Source organism: Eptatretus burgeri, chromosome 9, assembly GCF_056783735.1.
Source record: "Eptatretus burgeri isolate ZD-2024b chromosome 9, Ebu_testis_v1, whole genome shotgun sequence".
In the NCBI taxonomy this organism is placed as follows: Eukaryota; Metazoa; Chordata; class Myxini; order Myxiniformes; family Myxinidae; genus Eptatretus; species Eptatretus burgeri.
This window is the reverse complement of record NC_140969.1, coordinates 53,705,490-53,730,812: the sequence shown is the minus strand read 5'-3', so window position 1 is coordinate 53,730,812 and position 25,323 is coordinate 53,705,490. Positions and strand designations below refer to the sequence as shown.

General features: G+C 43.7%; 2 protein-coding genes across 12 annotated transcripts in view; one reads left to right on the top strand and one right to left on the bottom strand.

The window, feature by feature from the left end:
• Nucleotides 1-3,892: 3,892 nt before the first annotated feature.
• On the top strand, nt 3,893-5,256 carry ABRA (actin binding Rho activating protein). The gene has a single exon (XM_085895190.1). The coding sequence runs from the start codon at nt 3,981-3,983 to the stop codon at nt 5,136-5,138; it is 1,158 nt and encodes a 385-aa protein (XP_085751316.1). The 5' UTR covers nt 3,893-3,980; the 3' UTR covers nt 5,139-5,256.
• Nucleotides 5,257-8,784: 3,528 nt separating this feature from the next.
• The window catches only part of OXR1 (oxidation resistance 1), a 325,783-nt gene continuing 309,244 nt past the window's right edge, over nt 8,785-25,323 (bottom strand). For 9 of the 11 annotated variants that reach the window (XM_085895180.1, XM_085895181.1, XM_085895178.1 and 6 more), the window contains 5 exons: nt 24,990-25,118; nt 22,130-22,303; nt 17,113-17,208; nt 16,953-17,026; nt 10,041-12,145 (listed from right to left, as the gene is read on the bottom strand). In XM_085895180.1, the coding sequence (XP_085751306.1) occupies nt 12,010-12,145; nt 16,953-17,026; nt 17,113-17,208; nt 22,130-22,303; nt 24,990-25,118 (609 nt within the window). In that variant the 3' untranslated portion in view covers nt 10,041-12,009. Of the gene's footprint in view, nt 9,978-10,040; nt 12,146-16,952; nt 17,027-17,112; nt 17,209-22,129; nt 22,304-24,989; nt 25,119-25,323 lie in introns of those variants that run through there. The other 2 variants (XM_085895177.1, XM_085895182.1) reach the window with 2 other exon arrangements.

The window sequence follows — 25,323 nt, the reverse complement described above, 5'->3', positions numbered from 1 at the left end:
TTATATACTTGTTTGTTGGAAAGTAAGGTTTGTGTGTCTTGAATTATTGCACCTTATTTGTAGATATTTTTGAATGTCTCATTGTGTACGTGACAAATTACCTTCTTGGGATTAATTTTACAATGAGAATGACCTGCAGCATGTGGCTACTGAGATGTTAGGAATCATAGGAGAAATGGCCTTTACCTGCCTTTCAAATCATCCCGGACATGAAAAGTCATCACACCTGGAATGAACTCCCATCTTGAGATCAGAGAGTTGTGAGCCATGCATTCATTTGTATTCAGCGGCCGGATGCTGGTTGTATTATTGTTGTGGGTGCGTCTGTGCCTCTAATGACGAGTTCTTGCGAGGTAGGTGGGATAATTTCAGATCGCTGAACCACAGCCAAACACCCGTCTTATCAACGTGGGAAACCTACTTCATTCCAGTTATGAAAAGCCAAACCAAGCCACACAAAAGCAAAAAATGGAACTCACCCAAAGGGGCTAACGCACTGGCCTGGCAACTACTTTCTTCCATTTTATTTTTTAAAAATCTACACAAAATAAACACCCACCAGTACTTGACTGTAAATGACTTGAAAAATGAGGCCTTTTGCGCATATGCTGGGTGTGTTGACAGTGACTCGTTTTTGCTCGCCGGGCACTTTTAACCTGCCGTTTTTGATCACGTGAAATCTGTGATTCAAATCGTGTTTTAAACATCATTTTCAGCATTTAAACGAGAGAGTGGCAATTACAAAATGGTTAACCAAAACTGTTCCATTTCGGAACACAAATCCGACTCGCGGAAATATATTGTTGTGGTTCTGCAAAACCGGCAAAGGCACCCAACATATAGCAATCTTAAGACAATTATCACATTAGTATTCCTTTACTTAGCCCTTTCCATGTCTCGTGGGTACACGTGACAAGACGAGTTGCGTCGGGCTTTTAGTTCGGTCTTCAACCCGACATTCTTTAGTTTTTCACATATTTTACTTCCCTTTCACAAACAAAGCCACACATACATGCACATCATGCCAGTAATACTGCCAAGCATCACAAAGGCTGTTAGGCACAAAAATCCCAACAACCACCTGATGTTGTCTGCTTTTCCAGGAGTCGAGATCTTGTAAAATATATATATTTAAACCAATTGATCACATAGCTAATACTGCTAGCGATTAGCTGGTATGCAGTGCAAAAAATAAATATACCGAGTGTTTACACCAAGCATAAAGCATTTATAAATTTATCTGCACCAAAACTTGATGTATCAAAAACGTCGATCATGGCATGCTGTCAGCGTCAGCACACATTTGAATCCCAACGTTCAACATTTTGTGTAAAGGCCTACGCCTTCGATCCTCTCTCAGAATGAAGGTTTTTTTTGAAGGTCTTCCACAACCTCCCATCTGATCATTAAAAGCCTGTCCATTCACCCTTCCGTCGCTCTCAAGGTTGCATGTAAATGTCCCCAACCCCTCTATTGGTGTAAACATCCATTTCCAAGCCTTCATACACTCACCTTCACGCCTTTGTCTCCATTTTCTTTAATCCATGGAACCACTTCGCTTTGACAGTCCAATCGGAACCTGCACTCCAGTTATCCAAGATGTGACCAACCACAATTTAATTTTTCAAACTAATTTCATCACATTTTCTTTTATTCACACGTTTCTTCCCCCCCCCCCCCATTTATTTATGACCATGACATAAACCTTCCATGCTTTATCATTCATATCTTCAATCCTAGCCATCTCAACCATAATCCAGAACAAAGACAAAAACATTGAATGAAGCAAACAAGGGAAAGACAACAAGTCATGATACAATCGACATTCATAAATTAAAGAGTATGGAAAACATCTGGTTATTGATTCGCACCACTGGATCAATTTGTAACAGTTTATATCACTACCACTTGCTACCAAACGTTGGTAAAGTAAATCAGGTGTAGTGTGACACCATCCCACTTTCAGAGCCAGCGCAAGTTCACTGGTCGATTGTGTTCTGTTGACTCAACCCCTCTGGTGGCATTGTGAAGGGGAAAAAATGCACATGCAGGATGGGAGGATTCATTACTTCTGTCAATAAAGGTGGAGGTTGTTTTCACCGCTGTCTGTCTGACTGTTTCTTTGTTTGTGATCAGGATATCTCAAAAAAGTTGACGGATTCGGACGAAATTTGGTGGAGGGGTTGCTGTGTGACAAGGACGAAATGATTAGATTTTGAAGATCTGGATGCAATAATTTTTCAAGTGATTCTTCGCCTTTGAGAGATAGATAGGGCTAAAACTGACATATGGCACGACATCAGGAACAAAATATTGACAGATTCTGACGAAAACCGGACAGGTTGGGTGTGACAAGGACGAATTGTTTCGATTTTGGTGAAGATCGAAATCCGGATCTGAGAATTTTAAAGTGATTCTTCATCATTGAGAGATGGGACCAAAACGATATATATAGCACGATATCTCAAAAAGTTGTGGATGGATCATGACAAAACTATGTGGACGAGTTGGGTAGATGACAAGAACAAGCCAATTCGATTTTGGTTCAGGTCCAGATCCAGATCCGGCGCATCAGTAGTATGCAAAACATAAACTGTTCATCCTGGCAGACGTATGCACTCTTCTGAGTGCATTTGTGGTTTCAATTGTAGCTACAGTATACTACTTAATACTTTTAGTAATACCATATAGTAATGTACACAGCTACCCTGTATTTTGGGGAATTTCAAGCCCCGACACGACAACAGAACTGATCCTTCAGGACACCAGAATGAAAATGAACAAGCCACTATCCTCACCCCATGGTCAAAGTGTGTTTACTTGGCACTAAAGCTCTTGACCATGGGGTGAGGATTGTGGTCTGTTCATTTTGGAAGGCATTCTCATAGCTGGGGCCAGTCCGGTCCTCCACACTCATGGTCTCACATTACTAGTTTATTTTGATCGATGAAGGTTTCAACTCCATTGGCATTCCTTTTGCAGAAGTTGATGAAGAGGGGGTGAGAATGCTTCCGGAACAGACTCGCAGATACCACTGGCACCACTCATGGAAAGCAATGATCCAGCACTTCCCTAAGACCTCATAAGGATTTGACCTTTTGTGCTGCAAATACTGTTTCTTGTGAAACGTCATTCACAATCAGGTGTATGGAATGGAACGGAATGGAAAGGGCTCTGGGGATGGGGATGGGGGAAGCTGGGAAGGAGGGAGTGGGTGACTTAGGACTTGTAGCTTGTTGGTTGTGGACCTCAACTCTCCCGGTTTGGCAAGACATGCAGAAGATTCAGAATCGTCCTATAATTAAAATAGATGTTGTTCCCCCTCCACCTCACTGTGCCAACCAAATCAAAAGGTCATGTAAGGAATTCCAGAGGCACAATCATCAAGGTTGATAAACCCCATTGAAATTAATTCCCAGGACAGGATGTAGTTGGGCTATTTAAAACATTTATTATTGGTCATATTTCATGCGATTTAATAAAGTAAGTTAGAATGGAGTAATACACATATTTTTTAAATCTCAGAAAAAGAACTGTGCTTTAATTAAAAAAACACAGCATTGGGAAGGACTCAAGCACCTTTAACCTTTTAAAGGGCAATGCAGAAATAACTGCTGCATTGAACCGCATTGTGTATATTAAGCAAAGTACAATGAACTCATTGCGTTATAGTTTGTTTGGCTTTCTGTACAATGTTTATTAATACTTGTCCTGTAATCAGCATACTCTTGACACGAAGGTTTGAGGTTAAGCAAACACTTTATACTCCTTCCACCAGAGCAACTTGAGCTGGAACTTTCCATCTGCACACCAATGACCCCCCCTTTTCTCAAGCACACAAATATGCAGCCTCCCACCACTTCTCCAATCCCCACCCACTTCGAGCCAATTTTATCTTCCAGTGATGAGGCTACAGCAAGGAATATTTAAAGGTGACAACAGGGTGTTGGGTGGTAGAACTGAACAAACAACCGAGAACCATGAGTGAGCAGCAAGGAGAGACAAAGAGGACAACGCAGGATACGATCCGTAAAATCCGTTGCATCAGTTTGGTGAACGGTCTCACCAATGGGTGGCAAAGATGGGCAAAGGACCACTCTGGAAAGCAATCATCAGCTCCATCTGGTTGGACTCCTGGGGGACCCAATGACGATGTCTCCACTGTTTGGGATCAACGACATATTTCTGACAAGAGTGAAGCACCGGATGTGCATGTGGAGGATACGATTTCCGAACAATGCTCGATCATCCGTTGCTCTGCAAACAGTATCAAAGTACCTGCTGCAAATGTGGTGGTTAAAAGACGTGACCGTGAGGTCATTGGATTTTTGGCGAGTAGGTTTGAACAGTCAGAAGATCTGGATGAAACTGAAAGCCCTGCAAAGGACAAGCTCTCTCCCCTGACTTCAAATCAGTCACCTACAAGGCGGAGGAGATGCTCGGGCATTGTGTCCGAGTTGGCCCGCGGATGGAAAGAGATGGAGACGGACGAATGGGACAGCGGTGTGGGATCTCTCGATTCCATCCATCAAGATAGCTTTGACGTGAAGGGTGAAGATCTGGCTGCACACAAAAAGACCATTGACAAAATGAAAGACAAAAGTAAGACTGCCACACGGGATTGGAAGATCAAAGTTTCAGAACCAGCAGTCTTCATCAAAAGACCATCATTGCAAGCAAGCCACACCTGGAAAAGCCGAAGGCCTCACTGCAGTCATGTAAGCGGCCTCAAGGAAGTTTGGCAAAAGCGGTCAGAAGAACACACCGACAGACAAAAACTTAACCCCTTCAGCGAGGATTTTGACTATGATTATGCAATGTCCACAAGACTGCAAAAAGGCCAGGATGGGTATGGAAGTCCAGCTGAAGGAACCGTGACAGCAGAACGTGGCAAAAGAGCATCCAGGCACATCAGGCGTGAGATGGAGGACCTGTGTCTCATAATCGCCAGCATGGGTGAGCGGGGACCTAACACCGTGGAGATCACATTTGGACGTCTCTTCGAGCGCTACGTTCGTATTTCGGACAAGGTCGTTGGGATCCTGCTAAGAGCACGGAAGCATGGAATGGTGGAGTTTGAGGGAGAAATGTTGTGGCAAGGAAGAGACGATGACAAAATTATAACTTTGATACAATAATGACATTTTGCTTTTACTCAAATGGATCATGAAATTGAAATGCTCATCTTGTATTTATTGTCAATCGGACACGTTTCTATTTAATAAATTTCAGATGAACTATAATAATCCCCAACAATGATCTTATGTAATTTGTTGGCATGTCAGAATATGTTTGTATGACTGCAAATACTTCTATGGTGATATTTGTCCGATGACCACAATTCATGAAAGTTTTCCCAACTGGAAATTTGAGTGGGTTTCAAAAAAGAATCTCGTTTTATGATAAGCTTCATTGGTTTGGGGGGGGGGGGTAACTGGAGGTATGTCGATTATCCTTTGAGCTGTGTAGCCTGGGTCTGAATCTCAGGCCCAGCTATAAACTCAGCATGGTGCGTTACATGCAGGGCAATGCTTCAATGTGTGTGCTGTCCAAAGATAAGGATGTTAAGAGGGAGAACTCATCGAACAGCACTGGTAATTGGTGTACGATAATGTCACAGTGTCTTTTGTGAAGCGTATGAAGTTATCGCTGGCATGATGGCCAAATTCCTCACCTGACTGCTGGGATGGCAATAGCAACAACACCCTGCATAACCCTTGCTAAGAGACTGCTTCGGCAGCAGGCCACAATCTGTCAGGAGTACGTATGATACATTGATGAAGAGGAGTATGATGATGATGATTAACGTGATTACATGAATGGTACCGCTTATCACCACCATCCCAATCATGATGGGGAGTGATTTTTGATTTTGCTCTGCTTGCATTTGCTTCTTTCATTATCACTTACGAGCAAATACAACCCATTGCTTCACTGACGAGAATACTGAGGGTGGGGAGGAGGGGGGGAGGGGGAAAGGAGGAGGAGGGGGAAAGGAGGAGGAGGGGGAAAGGAGGAGGAGGGGAAAGGAGGAGGAGGGGGAAAGGAGGAGGAGGGGGAAAGGAGGAGGATGGTGGGAGTGAGGAGGGAGGAGAAAAAAGAGGGATGGGGGGCTAGAAAGGGTGGAAAGAGTGAGGAAAGGGGGGTGGGGAGAGTGATGCCTTACCAAATGTCGCTATACACTCCGGGAGAGGGGTAGGGACAAGGAGGATGGTGAAGAGAGGAGGTGATGGGGAAGTGGGGAGGGGAGGGGGTTTGAGAAGAGATGAAGGGAGGAGATTCTGGACTTGTGTTTGGCAGGGGGATTTGAGGGGAAAAGGGAGGGAAAGATTCTCGACTTGCGTTTGGTAGTGGGACTTGTGGAAAAGTGGGTGGGGGTGGTACTACAGGATTGAACATAAACAGGTACGTTAAAACAGCATGTTGATACAGTACAAGGAGACCTCCCGGAGATGGCAATGGGGATTGGAGGGGGGAGGGGGTTTGGGAGGAGGTAAGGCAGCGTAAAGGGAAGGGGAGGGCGATAAAATGTGCCCAAACAGCACCATTTTATTATTAACCACCGGATTCTAAATAAAACCAGGTAGGAGCATTTTAAAACCATGCTATCAACCTGTCAAAGGCATGCCTGCATGCATGCTCACACATGCATCGGCCTTTACACATCTCCAGTCAGTTCACTACGAATCTGATTCCAACATACGACACTCTAGGGAAACCATTTTAAATTCAAAACTCAACTGTCAATCCTTAACAGTCCCCCTAACAAAGGGGGAGGGGTGTGGGAGGAGGAATAAGGGGGGTGGGAGGGATAGGGGGAGGCGTGTGCGAGGAGGGGTAGGGATGGGAGAGAGAGGGAGAGGGGTGGGAGAGAGAGGAAGAGGGGTGGGTGAGAGAGGAGAGCCAAGTGACGGGACGGGTGAGGCAAGGGGGGAGAGGGAAGGGGTTGGAAAAAGGGAGGGGGTAGAAGAGAGGGAGGGAGAGGGGTGGGAGAGAGGGAGAGGGAGAGAGAGGGAAGGGAGGAAGAGAGGAAAGCTGGGAGAGAGGAAAGGGGGAAGAGAGGAAAGGGGGAAGAGAGGAAAGGGGGAAGAGAGGAAAGGGGGAAGAGAGGAAAGGGGGAGAGAGGAAAGGGGGTAGAGAGGAAAGGGGGTAGAGAGGAAAGGGGTAGAGAGGAAAGGGGGTAGAGAGGAAAGGGGGAGAGAGGAAAGGGGGAGAGAGGAAAGGGGGAGAGAGGAAAGGGGGAGAGAGGAAAGGGGGAGAGAGGAAAGGGGGAGAGAGGAAAGGGGGGAGAGAGGAAAGGGGGAGAGAGGAAAGGGGGGAGAGAGGAAAGGGGGAGAGAGGAAAGGGGGAGAGAGGAAAGGGGGGAGAGAGGAAAGGGGGAGAGAGGAAAGGGGGAGAGAGGAAAGGGGGGAGAGAGGAAAGGGAGGAGAGAGGAAAGAGGGGAAAGAGGGAAGAGGGGAAGTGAGAGTGAGAAAGAGGAGAGGAAGGGGGGGGGATTCTGGCAGATGTGACGGCCAATTCAACGTCCTTCTGAGAGACGGCACACACATTGATGAATCACACTGCCTGTGAAACACCGGGATGACAGTTTATTGCTGGGTCGGGATTCCAACCCAGGCTCGACAGTTTAGAGCAGTGTTTCTCAAGGTGATGCGCCGGTGGAGCGTGGCAATATTTTGGTGGGGCATGAGGCTTCAGAATTAATGAATTAATATATGATCACATTCGAGAGAAAGAGAGAGAGAGAAAGCTAAGAGAAATCGACTGGAAATCACGAAACGTGGTGATTTAAGGCTGAAACTGACAAAATTGGTTCCTCACATCAAACAAATCTGCAGCCAGCGTCAAGGGCAGGGCTCCCATTGAAGTGAGTAGCGATTGAATAAAATTTGCAATACAGTTTCAATAAAGCCTTTTGAATACATATGTAGTATATACTGTAGTGTCTCCAATCATGGTGGGGCATACGATTTTTTTTGAAAATCAAAGTGGGGGGTGGGACAAAAATGGTTGAGAAACTGGTTTAGAGCAAGTGTGCGTACCTCACAGCTATCCTGCCGTGATGTGGCGAATCATTTTTCTGTAATAACTGAAAAAAAATTTTTCGCATTGTAATCATCTAATTTATTTTGCCTTCCCAACTCCGGCGATGTCCCCATGGAGAACCGATCAGCGGTATCACCATGGAAGTTTGTAGAGCACTTGCCAAGTGGCTGAAGCACTCAAACAAGCACTCCAATGAAACAGTTGAAGAAACTTTTGAAAACGAAACATTAATGTTTTTTTTTTATGTGTGTCTATCTTTGTCAAAGTGACGGGTCGTATTATGAAAAATCGTACAAAAAGGGGAAACGTCAAAATAAAATTTCACATTTCCAGTGAGAGCCACCAAACAACAATGCGGGGTCAAACACAGACAAGTAAGGCCTGAACTTTGTTCAAGTAGATCGATATATTCAGTGACAGTGCAAATACTTTTGCGATGTAAGGCCATGGCTTGGAAACAAACAACCAAGCTCACCAACTTGCTTCAGCACTCAAGCAAGTATTCCAACGAAACAGTTGATCAGGAACAGCTGGCTTGGCTAGTTATCACCGATCGGTCATATAAACACCATGTATCCGGAGATGCCTGAAATGTCAAGCAATGTTCAAATGAACACTTATTTAGCAGCCGGAACGACTGATAAGTTCAACTCTGGAGTTTAAACTGTGAAATTAGGCTCAGATTAAGAGATTCTCGAGGTTATGGCAAGTGCGGAAATAAAATAAAGCCATGAACACTGGCTTCTCCGGGTGTTTATAAGCATTGCAAAGTATCCAGTGATTCGTAGGTATGATTATATTTATCAAGCATTTGATAATCTAATATTAGGGAGGACAGTGAAATAAAACAAAAAACTGTCATTTAGAAACTGCTGCGGCCTATTCTAAGTCAAGGCATTGTTTAGCAGGTGAAAAAAATTGGCGAATTAAGACCCCAGCGGGGGACAGCAAGATGACCGAAGATGAGCTTTGATAAAGGAAAATTAAATGAGGCCATTAATTATCTTCAAAGGGGGTGTTTAAATTAACCCAAACACCCAATTTTCACTCTTGCACTTCCTTGGAGTTTCCTTTGTATGCATGCAAAAACTGGGCTGTGGCGTAGACGGACTGACTGACTGACATGCACTAACATTTATTAGTATCAATAATAACAAGATGATGATAAAAAAAAAGCATTGTTATCTTCAGTACAAGGAAGCCAAGGCAGAAAAACACCAATGGTCGATAATGCTTGAGGGACAAGGACATCCCATTAATAATTTCTGACAATCTATCCCTTACCTTCGAGCTCTTCCATGAACATTGTCACCCATATATCCCATTAGCAAGATCTATGTGGACACAGTACCGACCCAAAGGTCTCCCTTACGAAAGACAACTTATGACCTTCAAAGTTCATCCAACTGCAGATGGGAAGCCAGCTTTACCGGCCCCACCTGAAGGGGCAGCATATTCTCAGAAGCAGCGCACTCATGCTGGATTGGAAGATTGATTTGTAGAAATAATTTAGCATCAATCAGGAATCACACCCTGAAACAGAGCACAAACCAACTGAAATATCCTGTCTCAAAACTCACCAATTCGATCTATGTTCCAATTTAAACCCGAGGTAAGGAAAAGCTTCCATGATGTCATACGGAACCGGAAAGGAAATATCGTGCGTGTGGAACCGACTCCCCTGTATCTGTTGCCTCATGCCCCTACATCCAGTCTTTCAAGAATGCTGCCCATGGTAACATCACGCCCTCGACCTTACCCACTGCTGATCTCTTCTACTCTCACAGATCTGATACCCCCTCTTATCCCACCTTGCCCCCATTCCTTATTGGCACTTATCCACATGTCCTTATCTGCCTCTTCTTCTTCGATTCCTTGTCAGTCTGTGAACCTGCTGCCTTCCGTCAAGGCTCCTCAAGGCACCTAGATTTCTGTATTAAAAAAACAAAAAAAAAAAAACATTGAAGCACACAGTAAGAAACAAATGAGAACAGTGAAAGTGGGAACCACAACATTTTAATTCCTCATATATGATATACATATAATAGAGTGAGTACATAGGTGTTAGTAGCCATTGAAGATTTTAAACTTGGCTTGAATTGCTCTGAAAAAGAAAGAAATAATCAAGCTAGTTTTACCAGGCCAGGTTGTAACGAACTAAGGTACAGTTTCTTTCACCTTAAAGTATGATGCAATGTCTTCGGTAGATTAAACAAATCGTTTTCCCTCTTCCACAGCACTTCACTCCCACATGGCCATTTTTGATCAATTTTGAAAGGGTATTCATTTACTACATTTGCAAACGAGTGGTGGTAATCTGAGATAATAAGTGAAGAAATAAATGTGGGTGGTGGGATGAGGAGAAAAATGATACGACAGTGTGGTAGGAAATATAGGGAGGGAAGAGAAAGGAAGAGGCAGGTATGTGGCAGATGGTAATAGTTTGGGTGGGGGGAGGTGTGGGGTATTCAAATCTTGGCCATTTTGGCAGACGGAGTACCGCCAAACAGTCAATTTTGGGCTTCAACTCAAGACAATGGGAAAAAGGGGGAGAGGAACAGAGCTTGTTGATTACAATCTTTGGCAAAGGTATCAAACTTGAAAAAGAATAACAAACACATAATGACGAGTTAATTATCAAACACGAAAAGCAGCTGCTAAGAAGATTTATATACTGGATCAGAAATGCCAACTGGGATCTCCAAACTGATCAGAACTTTATGACTCGGTGGCAAAACTTTTACGTGGATTTTACACTGTTGGATATCGCGCACGGTACAGGTACACCAACGACGTCTTTAATGATGACCACCGAAGTACACACGTGATATTCCAAGTTTGGAGGATACGCCGGCTAGCACGTCCAGGTACACAGCGACTACAACTCTCGTCTATACAGTAAGAAATATACAAAAAATATACACGGATTGCAGGAATGCAAATATGACGTTTTCGACATTCAAGTATGTTTTGTCTTTTTAAATCATCCGTAAAGATAAGATTGTACTGTTGACTATCATAAGTATGCTAAAGACAATAGAATATATTTTGCACGCAAATGACACCGCTAAACAAAAGTCAGTAGTAGCGGGTACATGGACCCACAGAATGCCACCAGTCCCGAGGCACGACAGACTCCGATCTGGTGAATGGATTGCCGTATGCATTATTGCTATAGTTTCCACAACGGCGAAAACACCACAAGCTGAAGCGACAAAAGCAATGTGCTTTTACCACATTGCAAATGCAGAATTGGCCACAAAAGTTGCTGTCTGCGTACGAGTTTAACATTCCCACAACCCGCAGCCGCACACACGAGTGCCGTGTATATATTACACATTTCAACCAATCTCCAGGTGATGGAAAAATTATTTTTCTTTTCTGTTTTTTTTTTTTTCAATGGAGTGGGGTCTTTAAAATAAACCCAATGGTGAAATTAAATGAAGACCAATCATTCGATCGAATGTCCTCTCTTCACACAAGCTTTCCACCGCATCAGTCTGACAACTGATAAACCTCAAAAGTCACTGCACAAATAAATGCTTACAAAGCCCTAACTAGTTTAATCAACATCAAAACACTTCCTCAAATACCCTGTGGAGAAACCTTTGGACGATGTTTCTGGAGACGAGAATAGCAACAGGAAAGGTTTCTGCAAACTAGGCTGACAGAGGCGTGGATAAGGTAAGCTTTTGTGACACTTACGTCAAAGTGCTGCTTCTTTTGGTTTGACCACTGAGTAAAATGACTTTTCGGGAGGACCAGCAAAATCGCAAAAACATGAACAAATGTATTCTAGAATACAAACTTGTGCCCCTGGTTGTCCTTCAGAAACCTTTCATACAAAAACCACCAAAATGTTGTGCGCATTTCATATTTACACACAACCATTCCCACCACAAATCCCCCTTTGTCATTACCTGCTCAGCATGACACGTCGCTGAAAGTAATGCTTGATGCTATCTACTCGAAAACCCAACATTCCAACTCCTGAATGAAGAAGTCTTCCTTCTTCGAAAGTGTATCATTGTTGAAGGTTTTGCAAAAATGGCTTCGGCCGTGATAGAGATCCTCGTCTAACCAGAGTCCAAATTGGCCACTGCAAACAAACAGACGCACCACAAATAAATAAATCTGTTGACGGATATAATTGGACAATGCGAGATTCGAATGAGAACATAAGCTCAGACTCATTAATCTGCAGTCGAGATGACAGACGCTCATGGAACTGTGCTATTGATATCAAAACGTGTTACGCACCGAAAGACCGACAAAACATGTTCCTGCGTCTCCTTTCATTGCTGCCAGACATGCATGATTCTCTGGTTACTGCAGGAAATGCACTTAAAGCAATTACATAATTAATTGTAGTTTGCTCATCTTCTCCCCCCTTTTATGCACCACGTGCACACAATTACCGTAGGGAAACATATTATTAGAAACATCCACGTGCTCTTGAAAATGAAGAGTCTTGTCTTGATGTGTACGAGTTAAATGCAGGAGATTGCCCCTATCGATAGGCTTTAGTTCCAAACACAGTATGGTGATGACTTTGTTCAGATAAACTTTGTCTTAAACAGAGGGTGGGTTTGAACTTTTTGAAACATTTCCATTCGCTCTGCAACCACATTTTCCAAATGGACTCACCTACTATTTGCTAAAGGCAAAGCGGGATGCCGCTCAATGCAAAAGACACCGTGGAATGCTAAAAGAGCAAAAAACAAAACAAAACAAAAAAAAAACGACATTTATCCACGAACTAATGCTGGCTGATGGGACACCCAGTTTAACATCCATCGAGAACGGATGGTGCACACATTTATGCATCGCCATGCCTGCGAAGCACCAATCACAGGTAGGGCACTTACCTTTGAAATACAGTTCAAAGGGAAGCACACTTTTATGTGGATCAGTCAAAACCCATTTGAAAACATGAAAATACCCAAATACCAATCCTTTTTTTAACTTCGTCAATATCACTGGAACTAAGTGCCACCCTAGATCACCACAAAGTGCACAAAGTTCAGTTTCGAGATCTGTATAATGAATATAAACATATCTGCTGAAACTGCACGCTCAGGAAGACACAGTACACAAATCATGAGCCCAGTTAAATGAACAGTCTAATTCACAATCAAAGTTTTGTTGATTAAACCGGTTTGCCATTTGTAAGCCTGGGTCATTGATCAATCGCAGGCCTGTGTCACTTCGCTGCTCCAAGAGGGTGTTTTGTGGTCCAATTTTAGTTTTTTTTTTTTTTTTTTTTTTTTTGTATACCTTGGTCGAGGCTCGTATGAGAGCTAACACACAACTCACAGCAAGGAGGCATGAGACAAGAGGGGCGGGAGTGGAAGGGACAAAACATTGGGGAACAGACACAGGTTCCCCCTCTCTGTAGTAAAAACATTTGAGCCTTTGTCTTTTATAACACAATCTACAGGCCTGACTCATTACCTCCACCACCAAAGGTGAAGGAGGTTGTTTTCACCGCTTTCTGTTTGTTTGTTTGTTTGTTTGTTTGTCTATTTGTTTGTGTGCAGGATATCTCAAAAAGTTGTGGACAGGTTGGGTGTGTAACAAGAAAGCATTGATTCGATTTTGGTGAAGATCCGAATCTGGATTTGGATACGATAGTTATTTAATTTTTTAAGTGATTCTTCACCATTGAGAGATCGAGCCAAAAAACGATTTCGTACTGTCTGGCATGATATTTACCTTCGCATTCTGCGAAAGGTTATGTTTTGGTCGGCGTGTATTTATTTATTTATTTATTTATTTATTTGTAATCTTGCGATTCGTATAATTCAAAAAGTATTAAACCGAATTGCATGAAATTTGGTGGGATGATTGGTTATTAGCCAGAAAGCATTCGATTAGATTTTGGGATCGTTCGGGTCAAAGGTCAAGGTCACGAAAAGGTCAAAATCGTCTTTTTACGATAACACGGTCAATTTTTATTCAATTTGCATGCAACTAACGCCAAAATGTTCAGAATTCAACGCCTCATCTTGTGATATGCAATATGACACAATGACGCCCATACTCTTGTTACCGGTTAGGGGTCAAAGGTCAGGGGGGTCACGACCTTGAAAAATATGCGGTTTTTGTCATAACGCGGTCAATTCTTGTCCGCTTTACATGAACCCAGCACCAAAATGTTCAGAATTTAATGCCCAATCTTGTGACACAATGACGTCATAACACATGTCACCGGTTGGGGTAAAATGTCGGGGGGGGGGTCAGGCCCTTGAAAAATATGCGGTTTTCGGCATAACTCAGTCAATTCTTATTCGATTTGCATGAAACCAGCATCAAACGAGATTACCTTCTCTTGTTAAAACGTTGTATTCACCGAGCTTGCGAGTGAAGACTCGCCAAAACGACGTGAGTTGATTGTTGTTTAGTCCGTAGCCCCCGAAAGTCGGGGGGGGGTCATGACATTATAGATATGTGGTTTGTGTCATAAGACCATTCATATGAAACCAGTTCCCCACACTCATACCAAGAACAAAAAAAGTAGTGGCGGCGAAGGTATGCGCTCTATGAGTGCCCGTTCTCGTTCAAAAATGTATTGGGCCAGATATGTTCTCGTGGATCAGGAAATTATGTGGCGGAGGAATGCGTTCTAGTTTGCCCTTCAAGTTCATGGAATGTGCTCGTTTTATATTGAAATTAAAATTAACAGTTTGGGTACAGAGCTGAGAGATGAAGCAATATTGTTTTTCTCCTGTAATTCGTTAAGAATGATTAAGTACACCATTGAAAGTTGCTCCACACTCCTGTGTTCGAGAAATAAATGAAAATATTTGGAAAAAAAAAAACAAATGCATTTAAATTGAGGAATAAAAATCCGCGATGATTTTTTTTTTTTCGCACGTGAAAAGGCTGAATGCCTAAAATCGGTGTTTGCATCAAAATCTTGTGTCCAAAACCCATCTCTTTCTGTACCCACCTTACTCAGTCACACCCGACTGTACCTGGACTGTGTGTCCTTTTCTCCAGACAAGGTGGAGAGCTTGCTGTCAAACCTCAACTCTGATTCTGCAACCGGTCCAGAGGGCATCAGCCCACGTGTCCTAAAAACGAGCTCTTCTGCTCTTGCTCACCCTCTCTTCTATTCACCCTCTCACTTGCTCAAGGTCATCTGTCATCTGCTTGGAAATCAGCAAACATTATTGCCCTGTATAAAAAAGGTGCAAAAACAGATCCCGGCAACTCCAGACCAATCAGCCTTCTCCCAATCATCAGCAAGGTTATGGAATCCATCATCGCTTCAGACATTAAATCCTTCCTCTTCTCCAATGGCTTGATTTCTGCTCATCAATTTGGTTTCAGACCAGGTCACTCTACCCTGGATATGCTGCTTCTGCTCTCCAAACAATGGATGGAGGTCCTCAATGCCGGACATGAAATCAGAGCCGTATCCCTGGACATATCACGTGCTTTTGACACGGTCTGGCACCCTGTCCTGCTCACCAAACTCTCTTCCTATGGTATCCAAGGCCATCTCCACTCATGGCTCGCAGACTTCCTCTCCTGTTGCAGTCACCGTGTGGCCCTAAATGGAGTTCTTTCATCCCCTCTTCCTGTCCAGGCTGGAGTTCCTCAAGGGAGAATTCTGGGCCCTGTTCTTTTTCTGGTTTTCATCAACAATCTTTCCCACTCTCTGGAAAATCCTCTTTATCTCTTTGCTGATGACTCCACCCTCTTCCGTACCATCTGTCATCCCTCAGACCGGCAAGCAGCAGCTTTTCACTCACTGCAGATCTTGGTAAAATCACAAACTGGTCCAACACGTGGAACATGTCTCTCAATCCTGACAAATCTCGCACTCTCACTTTGTCTCTCCGAAAGGACCATTTGGCAACCCCCCCCACCCCCCATCCACTTTCACAACAATCCTCTGAAAGAAGTCCTTTCTTTCAAGCTTCTGGCTCTCACTATCTACCATGATCTATCCTGGGAAAGCCACATTTCCAACTTGACCTCTAAAGCCAGTCGCCGACTGGGAATCCTCTGTCGTGCAAAGTCCTTCCTCGGCCGACTTGAGCTCCTGACCACATGCAAAGCTTTCATCCGCAGCCTGATGGAGTACTGCTCTCCTCTCTGGGCTGGTGCTCCTGCCTCTCACCTTTCTCAGCTTCACGCTGTGGAAACCAAGCTATTTCGGATCATTGGCATCTCCCACGATGAGGCTGAGCCTTTGGGCCTCTCCCTCTCTCACCGCAGGTTGGTCAGTGGTCTTTCTGTCTTCTACCGTCTCCTCTTTGGTTTCGCCCTCTCCTATGTCTGCGATTTGTCCCCACCATATTTCCGCATGCCGCTCAAGGTCCGCCAACAACCCCCTTCTGGTAAAACTACCAAAAGCACGAATCACTACCCACCTTCACTCTTTAATTCCTCTGTTTTCCTGCGTTTGGAATAAGCTCCCACACTCTGTTCAATCCCATTCTTCCCTACAGGCCTTCAAAACAGCTGTTCACAACCACCTATCGCCCCCATCGAAATCCTCGATCTTTTCTACTCCCATTAATCCACCTCAAACCCACGTCCTTCAAATTCCCTGCTTTCCTTCCTGAAAGTCCCTGTAATGTCCATCTTGTATACCCCGTGTTCCCCACCCCATCCCTCTCCCTTCCACAGATCTCTTAATGTCTCTGTTCCCCACTGTTTTGTCCTTCCCACTCCCTCCCCTCTCGTCTCATGCCCCCCTTGCTGTACGTTGTGCGTTAGCTCTCATACAAGCCTCGAGGTGATATACAAAAAAAAAAAAATTAAGATTGGTAATCGATTTTGATACTGTATCAATGTTTGAAGATTTTGATTGCTTAAGAAATAGATCACAACTCAAACAAACAAACCCCAACATAAACAAATCCAAAGCAAAGAACTGTTGTTGTACCAACCTGCCACCACCTATCGCCAAAGAATCCATATCTCCTTTGATGAAAAACATATTTTCCCCAGTCCACTTGTACGACTGAAAAAGAAAAATAATGAGAAAATTGATGCAAACAAAGGCACGGAGACCGGAAAGTCAAGACCCTTGGTACGTTCAACACAGACCTTGAAGGCCGGATTGAAGGCGAAGAGGAAGGTCTCACCAGTACCGAAGAAATGGTCACTCACTTTAAATGGATCTGATGCCAGAGCACCAAACACCTAGGGAAGAAAAGGAGAATGACACCAGATGACATCTGAGTGGGGAGGGGGGGGAAAGGAGGGGAAATTCAAAGGGGAGGAGGAAATAAAGGGATGAGGAAAGAAACAGAGGGGCAAGACAACGGGGGGGGTGATAACAGGGGGATGAGGAAGATAAAAGAAAGGCGAGCGGTGGGAGATAGCGGAGGAGGACAGGAGGGGAATGGGAATGATGGGGGAGGATAACGGTGAGGATGAGGATGAGGGAAGATAACAGGGGCCAGGGAGTGTTGAGGAAGGGAGATCGGGGAGTGGGAGATTGGGGAGTGGAGGGGATGGGGGTGATCAGAAATGTCAAGAAAAGGGGGGGGGGTGAAGAAAAAAAGTGTGTGGGGGGGGGCAGCACAGAGAAAAAAAGGAAAAGGAAGAAGGCACAATTGCTTATCAACTCTCTCACCGTTCGCTCGCCACTCTACATGAGCGTTTGTGCACCACAATCTGTAAGTTCTATAATCAAAAGCTCCCTTTGCCATCGTCCCTGTATCCAAATTGCTTTGAAAAACTCTGGATCTGTACCCCTCTCTGTCATCATTTATTGGTCTTCTGCCTTCAACAGAGATGGATCACGTTTGAGACTCTCTCGGCCGACTTGAACAAGCATTGGTCCTCTCATCTAAACTCTATCTTCTTAATCTGTGATGACTTAACTGTCACCGTTCCAGACAGTATGGTGTCAATCTGCACCCTGTTCACCATGGTAATAGAGCCAAGGTCTTTTGTGACATTTCTGATCTTACCAAATCTGTTGGCTTCCCAAACCAGATTTTGCCCTTTGGGCTGAAACTCTGCATGACTCAATCCTGTCCTACTTTTCCTCTGCTCTCAGTGACTGCTCAGATCATGGACTAGAGAAAATGTCTCTCCCTCGTGGTCTTCAAGGATCCATCAAGGTACCGCAATGTCTGCCTGTTTAATGAAGTTGTTTGGTCTGTCCTGCAGTCCAGCATCTCTTCCACGAACTGGTCCTATTTATTTTCATTTTCAGGCGTAAACAGTGCCTTGGACTAATTTCTCAACAATCTACTCTCTCTTCTATGTCATTTCATACTTTCATGACTTCAGCTATCATGCCAGACACCAACCATAAAAATTGTGTGGCAGTTGGTCAAGTATGTCACTGGAACATGCTCCTCATCTGTTGCTTTGACCTTGAAGGAGGGGGTCATGATGGACGCTGCTCATGCACAGGCTTACTGCCTTCCCTCTGTCTTCACAGAAAAGGCCAAGATCCCTAATCTCTCCCTTCCTGTACCAATCATATACCACCACCATGAATACATCCTACAGCATGGGAAGTGGGAACTTTTCTCCTACCAAGGTGGAGAAATTCCAAGCCTCTCTCAATTCCTTCTCAGTTACTGGTCCTTGCTCATCTGCCTTGTCTACTGAAAATAAGTTTTGGAAAAAAAAACAACTTTATCTGGCTTGTCTACTGGCAATTGTTTGCTCGATGTCTCGTAATTTTCTGACTGTCATCTGCCAACATCAAGAAAAATCACTAACAGAACCCCAATTCACAAGAATGACGCCAAAAAATGGACCCTCTTACTGACAGACCAGTAACCCTTCTCCATGTCATCAACAAAGTAATGGAGTCAATGATTGCAGGAATCAACAGCTTGGTAATTTCACTTTTTATATGCCTCTCATTGGATGAATGCCAATCTCACTGGATGTGTTCCATGCCTTGGATTCTATCTGACACCCTGCTATGATTTCCAAACTGTCAGATAATGGTATCCAGGGTTCCTTCCGATATTGGCTATACAAGTTCCTGAGTGCTCACAAGCATCGGTATCGGTTTGCTTTGGACAGAATACTATTCCAAGCTGTACATCTCAAGGCCGTTGTACCTCACTAGTGCTCTGGGATTAATCCTGTTTTTAAAGTACATTAATGATGCATCTTTATCAGTGGAAAATGTATTGCATCATTTTGCAGATGACTCCATTGTTTGCAAGATAGTTCCACAGCACTGTATCAGGTAATACGTAGCAGCATCCATCTTTGTCAATCTCAAAAAAAATAACCAACTGGTCATCTTCCTTGAATATGCCTTTCAGTGCAAGAAAGACCCATATTCTCACTTTGTACCTCCATAAAGGACTAGCAGGCAAATGCCTCAAATTCATTTCTGTGCTCAGATTCTGGGAGCAGTAGTCTTTGGAGATCATGATCAATCAAATGCATCTTGGGCAGATGATATCTCCAAAACTGGCATCAAAAGCTGGCCACCATTTGGAAAATCTCCACAAGGCCATGTCCTTCCCTTGCTGTTCTGGCTTATAATGGTGTACAAAGACTTCATCCGGAGTGTCATAGAACATGCCCCCCCCCCCCAACATGGACTGATGCTGCTGCTGGACATATTGCCAGCCTTGAGGTATTAGAATCTCAGGTCCTCTGTGTCATTGGAATCTCACATCAGAAATCTGAGTCTCAGGATTTGTTGCCTGCTTATCATAGGCAGGTTGGTGGCCTCAGTGCTTTTTAATTGGATCAATTTATATTTTGCTCCTTCAGTCCTCTCACCACTCCACTCAACTATTAGATCGGTCATTGACTATGCCAGTTCATCCTGGGCCTCCAGCCTATCAATCATCTCAACACAATAAAGACCATAAAAAACAAAGCCCTTCGCATCACAGGTTTCACATTAACAACACATGTTGAGCACCAACACACAGAGGCAAAAATGTTTAAAATGAAAGACCACTTGGACATGAGAGGTGCATAGTTTATTGCAGCTGCAAGTGCCAACCGCAATAATCTATGCAACCACATATTCAACCACCCACAGACCCCGAGACACATAATGACCACACCACAAAGACACAACAACAACAACATCCTTCAAAACATCTGATCAGTAACAACTGTCATCCCTCCCACTGATCAGTAACAACTACAAAGAACACATCCATACCCACATTACAAGAAACACAATTAACAACCCGGGTCCAAACGGTATCGTGGCCACGAAACTCCCACCCATCAACGACACAGAGAAATTACTCCCCACGTCTGATCATGTTCATCTTTCGTGCCTCTGCTATTGACACCACCCACAGCTTTTACAGTATAAACATCGACTCGATGACACCTGTAACCTCTGCCAGGCCGCAGAACACACAATAAAACACATTATGGTGGACTGTGTGGTCCTGCTCCACAAAAGCAAGAGCACAACATCTTAGACGTGAAGGATATCTGGGTCGCTCCCGGGAGATCGATCGTTATCTCCACGTCACGGGCCTGTTTGAGCAAAACTGACTGGGGCGTATCATCATCAACGTCATCATCATCGTCATCATCATCATCATCATAAACATCATCAACCCCAACTCCTCCAGGTCACATGCATTCTGCAAGAAATCCTTTTCTAGTTCGCCTCTCCAAGTCTAAACTCAACACTCCACCTCCCTCTTCCTGAGTCCATTACTTTGAGACCCTCAGTTTATGTCTGCCATCCATTCAGTCTTTACCATTTGTACTACTGAGCTAGCTCTACTACACCCGCTGAGACCCTGTTCCCACCCTTCTGCAATTACTCCCATTGTGCTGTGATGCGCCTTTTTGTTGTTGTTTCTTTGTATTACCTTTACCTCATTCCGTATGTTGATCCACTGCCTCCTGTCATTCTGCTCGTCCACGAGCCTGGATATGTGTATGAAAAGAAATAAAGGACGACTACACACACACACACACACACACACACACACACACACACACACACACACACACACACACACACACACACACACACACACACACACACACACACACACACACACACACACACACACACACACACACACTAAAGGAAGTGAAAGGAAATTGAAACAACAGAGAGGAGGGAAAAGGAAAGCATTTTACAATTACAGAAGAGGGAGCAATGCAGACGAAATGTTTCACAATTTTACTTCCTTAATATGTAGATTGCCTGGAAATAAAAAGTGCACGTGCAATTTACAAATTCCACAAAGGTTTTTATTTGTTTTTCTAACGACCATAACCATACGTATTACCTCTGTCATCAAAGGTGGACAGACAGAGGCTATGTTTTTCACACCCTTGTCTGAGAGCAGGATATCTCAAAATTATGGATGGATTCAGACAAAATTTGGTGGATAGGTTGGGTGTGTGACAATAACGAATTGATTCGATTTCGGTGAAGATCCGATTCTGGATCTGAACACGAGAATTTAAAGTTTTTTTTAAAGTGGCTTCACAATTGAGATCTGGGACCAAAAAACGATATATGGCATGATATTTTAAAAAGTTGTGCATGTATCATGACAAAACTGGGAAGATAAGTTGGTTGGTCAGGTGACAAGAATAAACGAATTAGATTTTGGTTCAGGTTCGGATCCAGATGCGGCTTATCGGAGGAACACAAAACGTAAACTGTTAAGCCTGGCAGAAGTAAGCGCTTCTACCGAGTGCCACCATAACAGTTTACATTGGAACACAGATGCTTGCTATACTACATTGCCTAAGGCTAATGGGTACTACATACATGACAAGAATGAAAGGAAACCACTGCACTTTTTAGTGAATTTACAAGTAAAATAGCAAACAATAGACAAATTTATACAGCATAAGGGTTTAAAATTTGGGGCTAAGGCATCACAAAGCAATTGCTCAGATAAGAAAGTATAAAAACAGACCAAATGAGTGTTTGAATGGAATGTGCTGAGATATCGATGTACCAAAATACTTTCGCCAATGGTTTATCAATATACATACCACATACATAACTGACAAATACTTCACTTGGGATTTTCTTCTCAATACCAGGCTATGATGAACCAACCAATTCTCAGAAGTGCTGTGATAATCTCAAAGCACGACACGTGCTGCCTCACAAACCAGAGCTTACCATAAGAAGCGTGAAAAGCACCTGTTTGTCCGTGTCCTTGATAACCAACAGCACAGGGGCGTCTGTGTTTGACATGGTGCGGTAGAGGGTCTTCAGGCTCATGCCATGTTCAGAGGTGCTGTACAACAGGGTCCATGGGTAACCGACCGTCCTCGGGGGCAGCTCCACTGTGAGCTGCTCTCCACGACAAGGGAAACAAAACTTAAATTTTCTAAGTATTAAACAACAATAAATAAGAATAAACTCCAACAAATGCCTGCAGTCAGTATGAAGTATTGATCATAATGGTTGTTTAACGAGTCTCAAATACATCACAAACCTGAAACTTGGGACAGATGATACATATTGTTGTCGTTATAAAAAAGATCCCGGGGGTGTCACACTCAACACTTACGGAACCCTCAGTTAGATATTTCAGGTTACCTTCCCCCTCGTAACAGTGATGGGGAAAATGCGTTGAGTGTGTTTAGCAGGTTCGATCCCCTTTGTAATTACCCAACCTCTTGTAATCCCCGCTCCATCCATCCATACATCCATCCCAATCCCTCACTCTTTCGCTCTCAAACCTCTCCAACTCCATACTGTCTTAAAAATCCCCCTCTTCATTTAATCCATTTCAATCCCTCCTGTCCTCAATCCACTTGAATCCTTTTTACCATCCTTCTACTCCCTGTGCATTCCCACAGCACAGATCATGAACACAATACAACATGTCTTACAGCACCACTCATTATGTTACAGAACATAATCAAAAGCATATTACAAGGTAATTCCTGTACTAGGGGCATTATCTACAATGCGCCGTTGCAGCGGCACCAAGACTGACCCTCCAAAAAGCTGTGGGGGAAGCTGCATGCGAATGCCAAGTGCAGACCAATCCTCTGAAAAGCTATGGGATACGTGCACCAGCGACACACAGGTCAGGGTGTAGGAGCGATCCTTACCCCCCCTGAAGCCACACCTCGCCCAAGATCAATATAGGCCAGAACGCGCCAGAGTTCTGTGGCCGACTCGCGAACCAGGGACCTGAACAAGAACCAGAACTACCTGCCTGCCTGTTTTGAGCTGCAGGACGGAGTGAGACAAGTCGTGCTGGGGCGAGGCACCGAGAGCAGATGGCAGCATGAGGTCCTTGTGGCACAGCGGCCCATATACTGGCATACACAATCTTTCCCTTCTGTCTCTACACACCCAAATTCATCTACTTGAGACACACAAAAGAGAGTTATCAATGATTGAGCCTCTTGACCCGTCTGGTCGAGGTACTGAAACGCACATCACACCTTTCCTTGAGAGGCTAGACTACATACACTACACCTCTCCCTACATATTGCACATACACACCAATCCCATTCCTTTCTTTCCCTCCACCTTGACACCAATGTAAGTCAGCCGGCTTGCATTTGGTGAGCAAGGAGCCGACCCAATGCTCCAAACGTTCTCTCTCTCTCTTCTTCACGTTTCCCCAGAATGATTGTGGAATGCTTGTCCTGCGTTTAGATAAGTTACGGTTGTGCAAGGGGTTCTTTCTGTGATAGGGGGTTAAGTTTTTTGGTGTGTGATGCTGCCTTACTTGTAACTATGTGCATATTTTGTTTCTATACTGTTTTCAACCTGCTCGATTGTCTCTTTTCACCATTGGTTCAACATAGCATATGCAATAGATAGATGTGATGTTATACCCCAGTAATTCGCTGGATTAACTTAGGTGACCACCCACCTATGGTTTTGCTCAGACAGACATAATAAGTAGATAGAGGGGGGGGGGGAGTCGAAAGCACAGTTACCCAGTTGGGATAACTAAATCACCGGTAAGGTACCACAATAATTGAGCGTGAGGACCCTGCTATATTTAGTTGCCTCAACCGGTGTCCGCGGTTGCTCAGAAACCTGTCGGACTGCAGAGTTATCCATGGCTTGTAAACTTCAGAGTCAGAGGCCGAATAGCATGTCCGAGCCACCCCCTGGTGAACCCCACGCACCACCCCAAATTCGTAACAATAAATTTAAATCTGAGTTTCAATGGAGTGGGTAGTTGTCTGCTTGCTCAGATATCCACAATGATGAGAGGGTAGTTTTAGCATTTTTATTTTGATTACAGATTAATCTTTCAACCCTAGCCCTGCATTTGTAAATATTTTGGTCTATTTACACCTTGTCTTAGTGATTTACCTGCACCTAAATGTTATATATCTATAATTAATATATAATTCCTCTGACCACCTGTGTGAGCACCAACTGAACCTCCAAATTTGACAAGTCCAAGAACATCAAGAGAAGATGTTTGTTTTGAGATGCCTGCAGGTTAATAATGGCCAAAGGTGCATCAATATAGGTATATCACATAATAACTAGAATGACACTCGGTAGAGCGCAGACCTCTGCCATGCTGAACTGTTTATGTTTTGTATCCCACCGATAGGCTGGATATTTGGATCCAGACCTGAACCAAAATCGAATTGGCTTGTTCTTATCACCGAACCAACTAATCCACCAACTTTTGTCTCAACCCGTCTATAACTTCTTGAAATATGATGCTATAGATCGTTTTTGGACCCATATCTCAACAGTGAAGAATCACTTAAAAAATTTGAATAAATAAATAAATAAAAATAAATAAACAAAAAAAAAATCATTTTCATTGAATTTGTAAAAATTTCTAAAAATATGTTCATAAATATATATATATATATATATATATATATATATATATATATATATATATATATATATATACATACATATACATATACATAACAAAAGAACTGGTCAAGAACCAGCACCAACATATAAACAGCATCAGTTATCGAGGAGAATGTACAGTAATTTGCACTCTTGGACAGTATCACATTGGCCTCACCTTTTCAATGTGCTCTGGCTCCAAGATGGCACTGTCCCCTTTCAGTGTGGGTTTGTTCGCATCAGGGCCAACGTCCATGCTCGCCACGGCAATGTTCCCTCGTCGTTTACTCTCATTTGTCGTGACTATCTGAAATTTGAGCCGCTCAGCGTAAGTGACAGCAAAATGTTAACGCAGGCCTGCGTCTGACACCCCACGGCATGCCTCGACAAGCAAGGCGTCACTCACGTGGTGAGGGCCGTCTCATCGGTGGGCCTACAGTTAACAGACACTGTACTTTTGATTCCTAAATGAGTTCCCTCCACCGGAAGCAAATGCGCTCATAAAGAAAGCA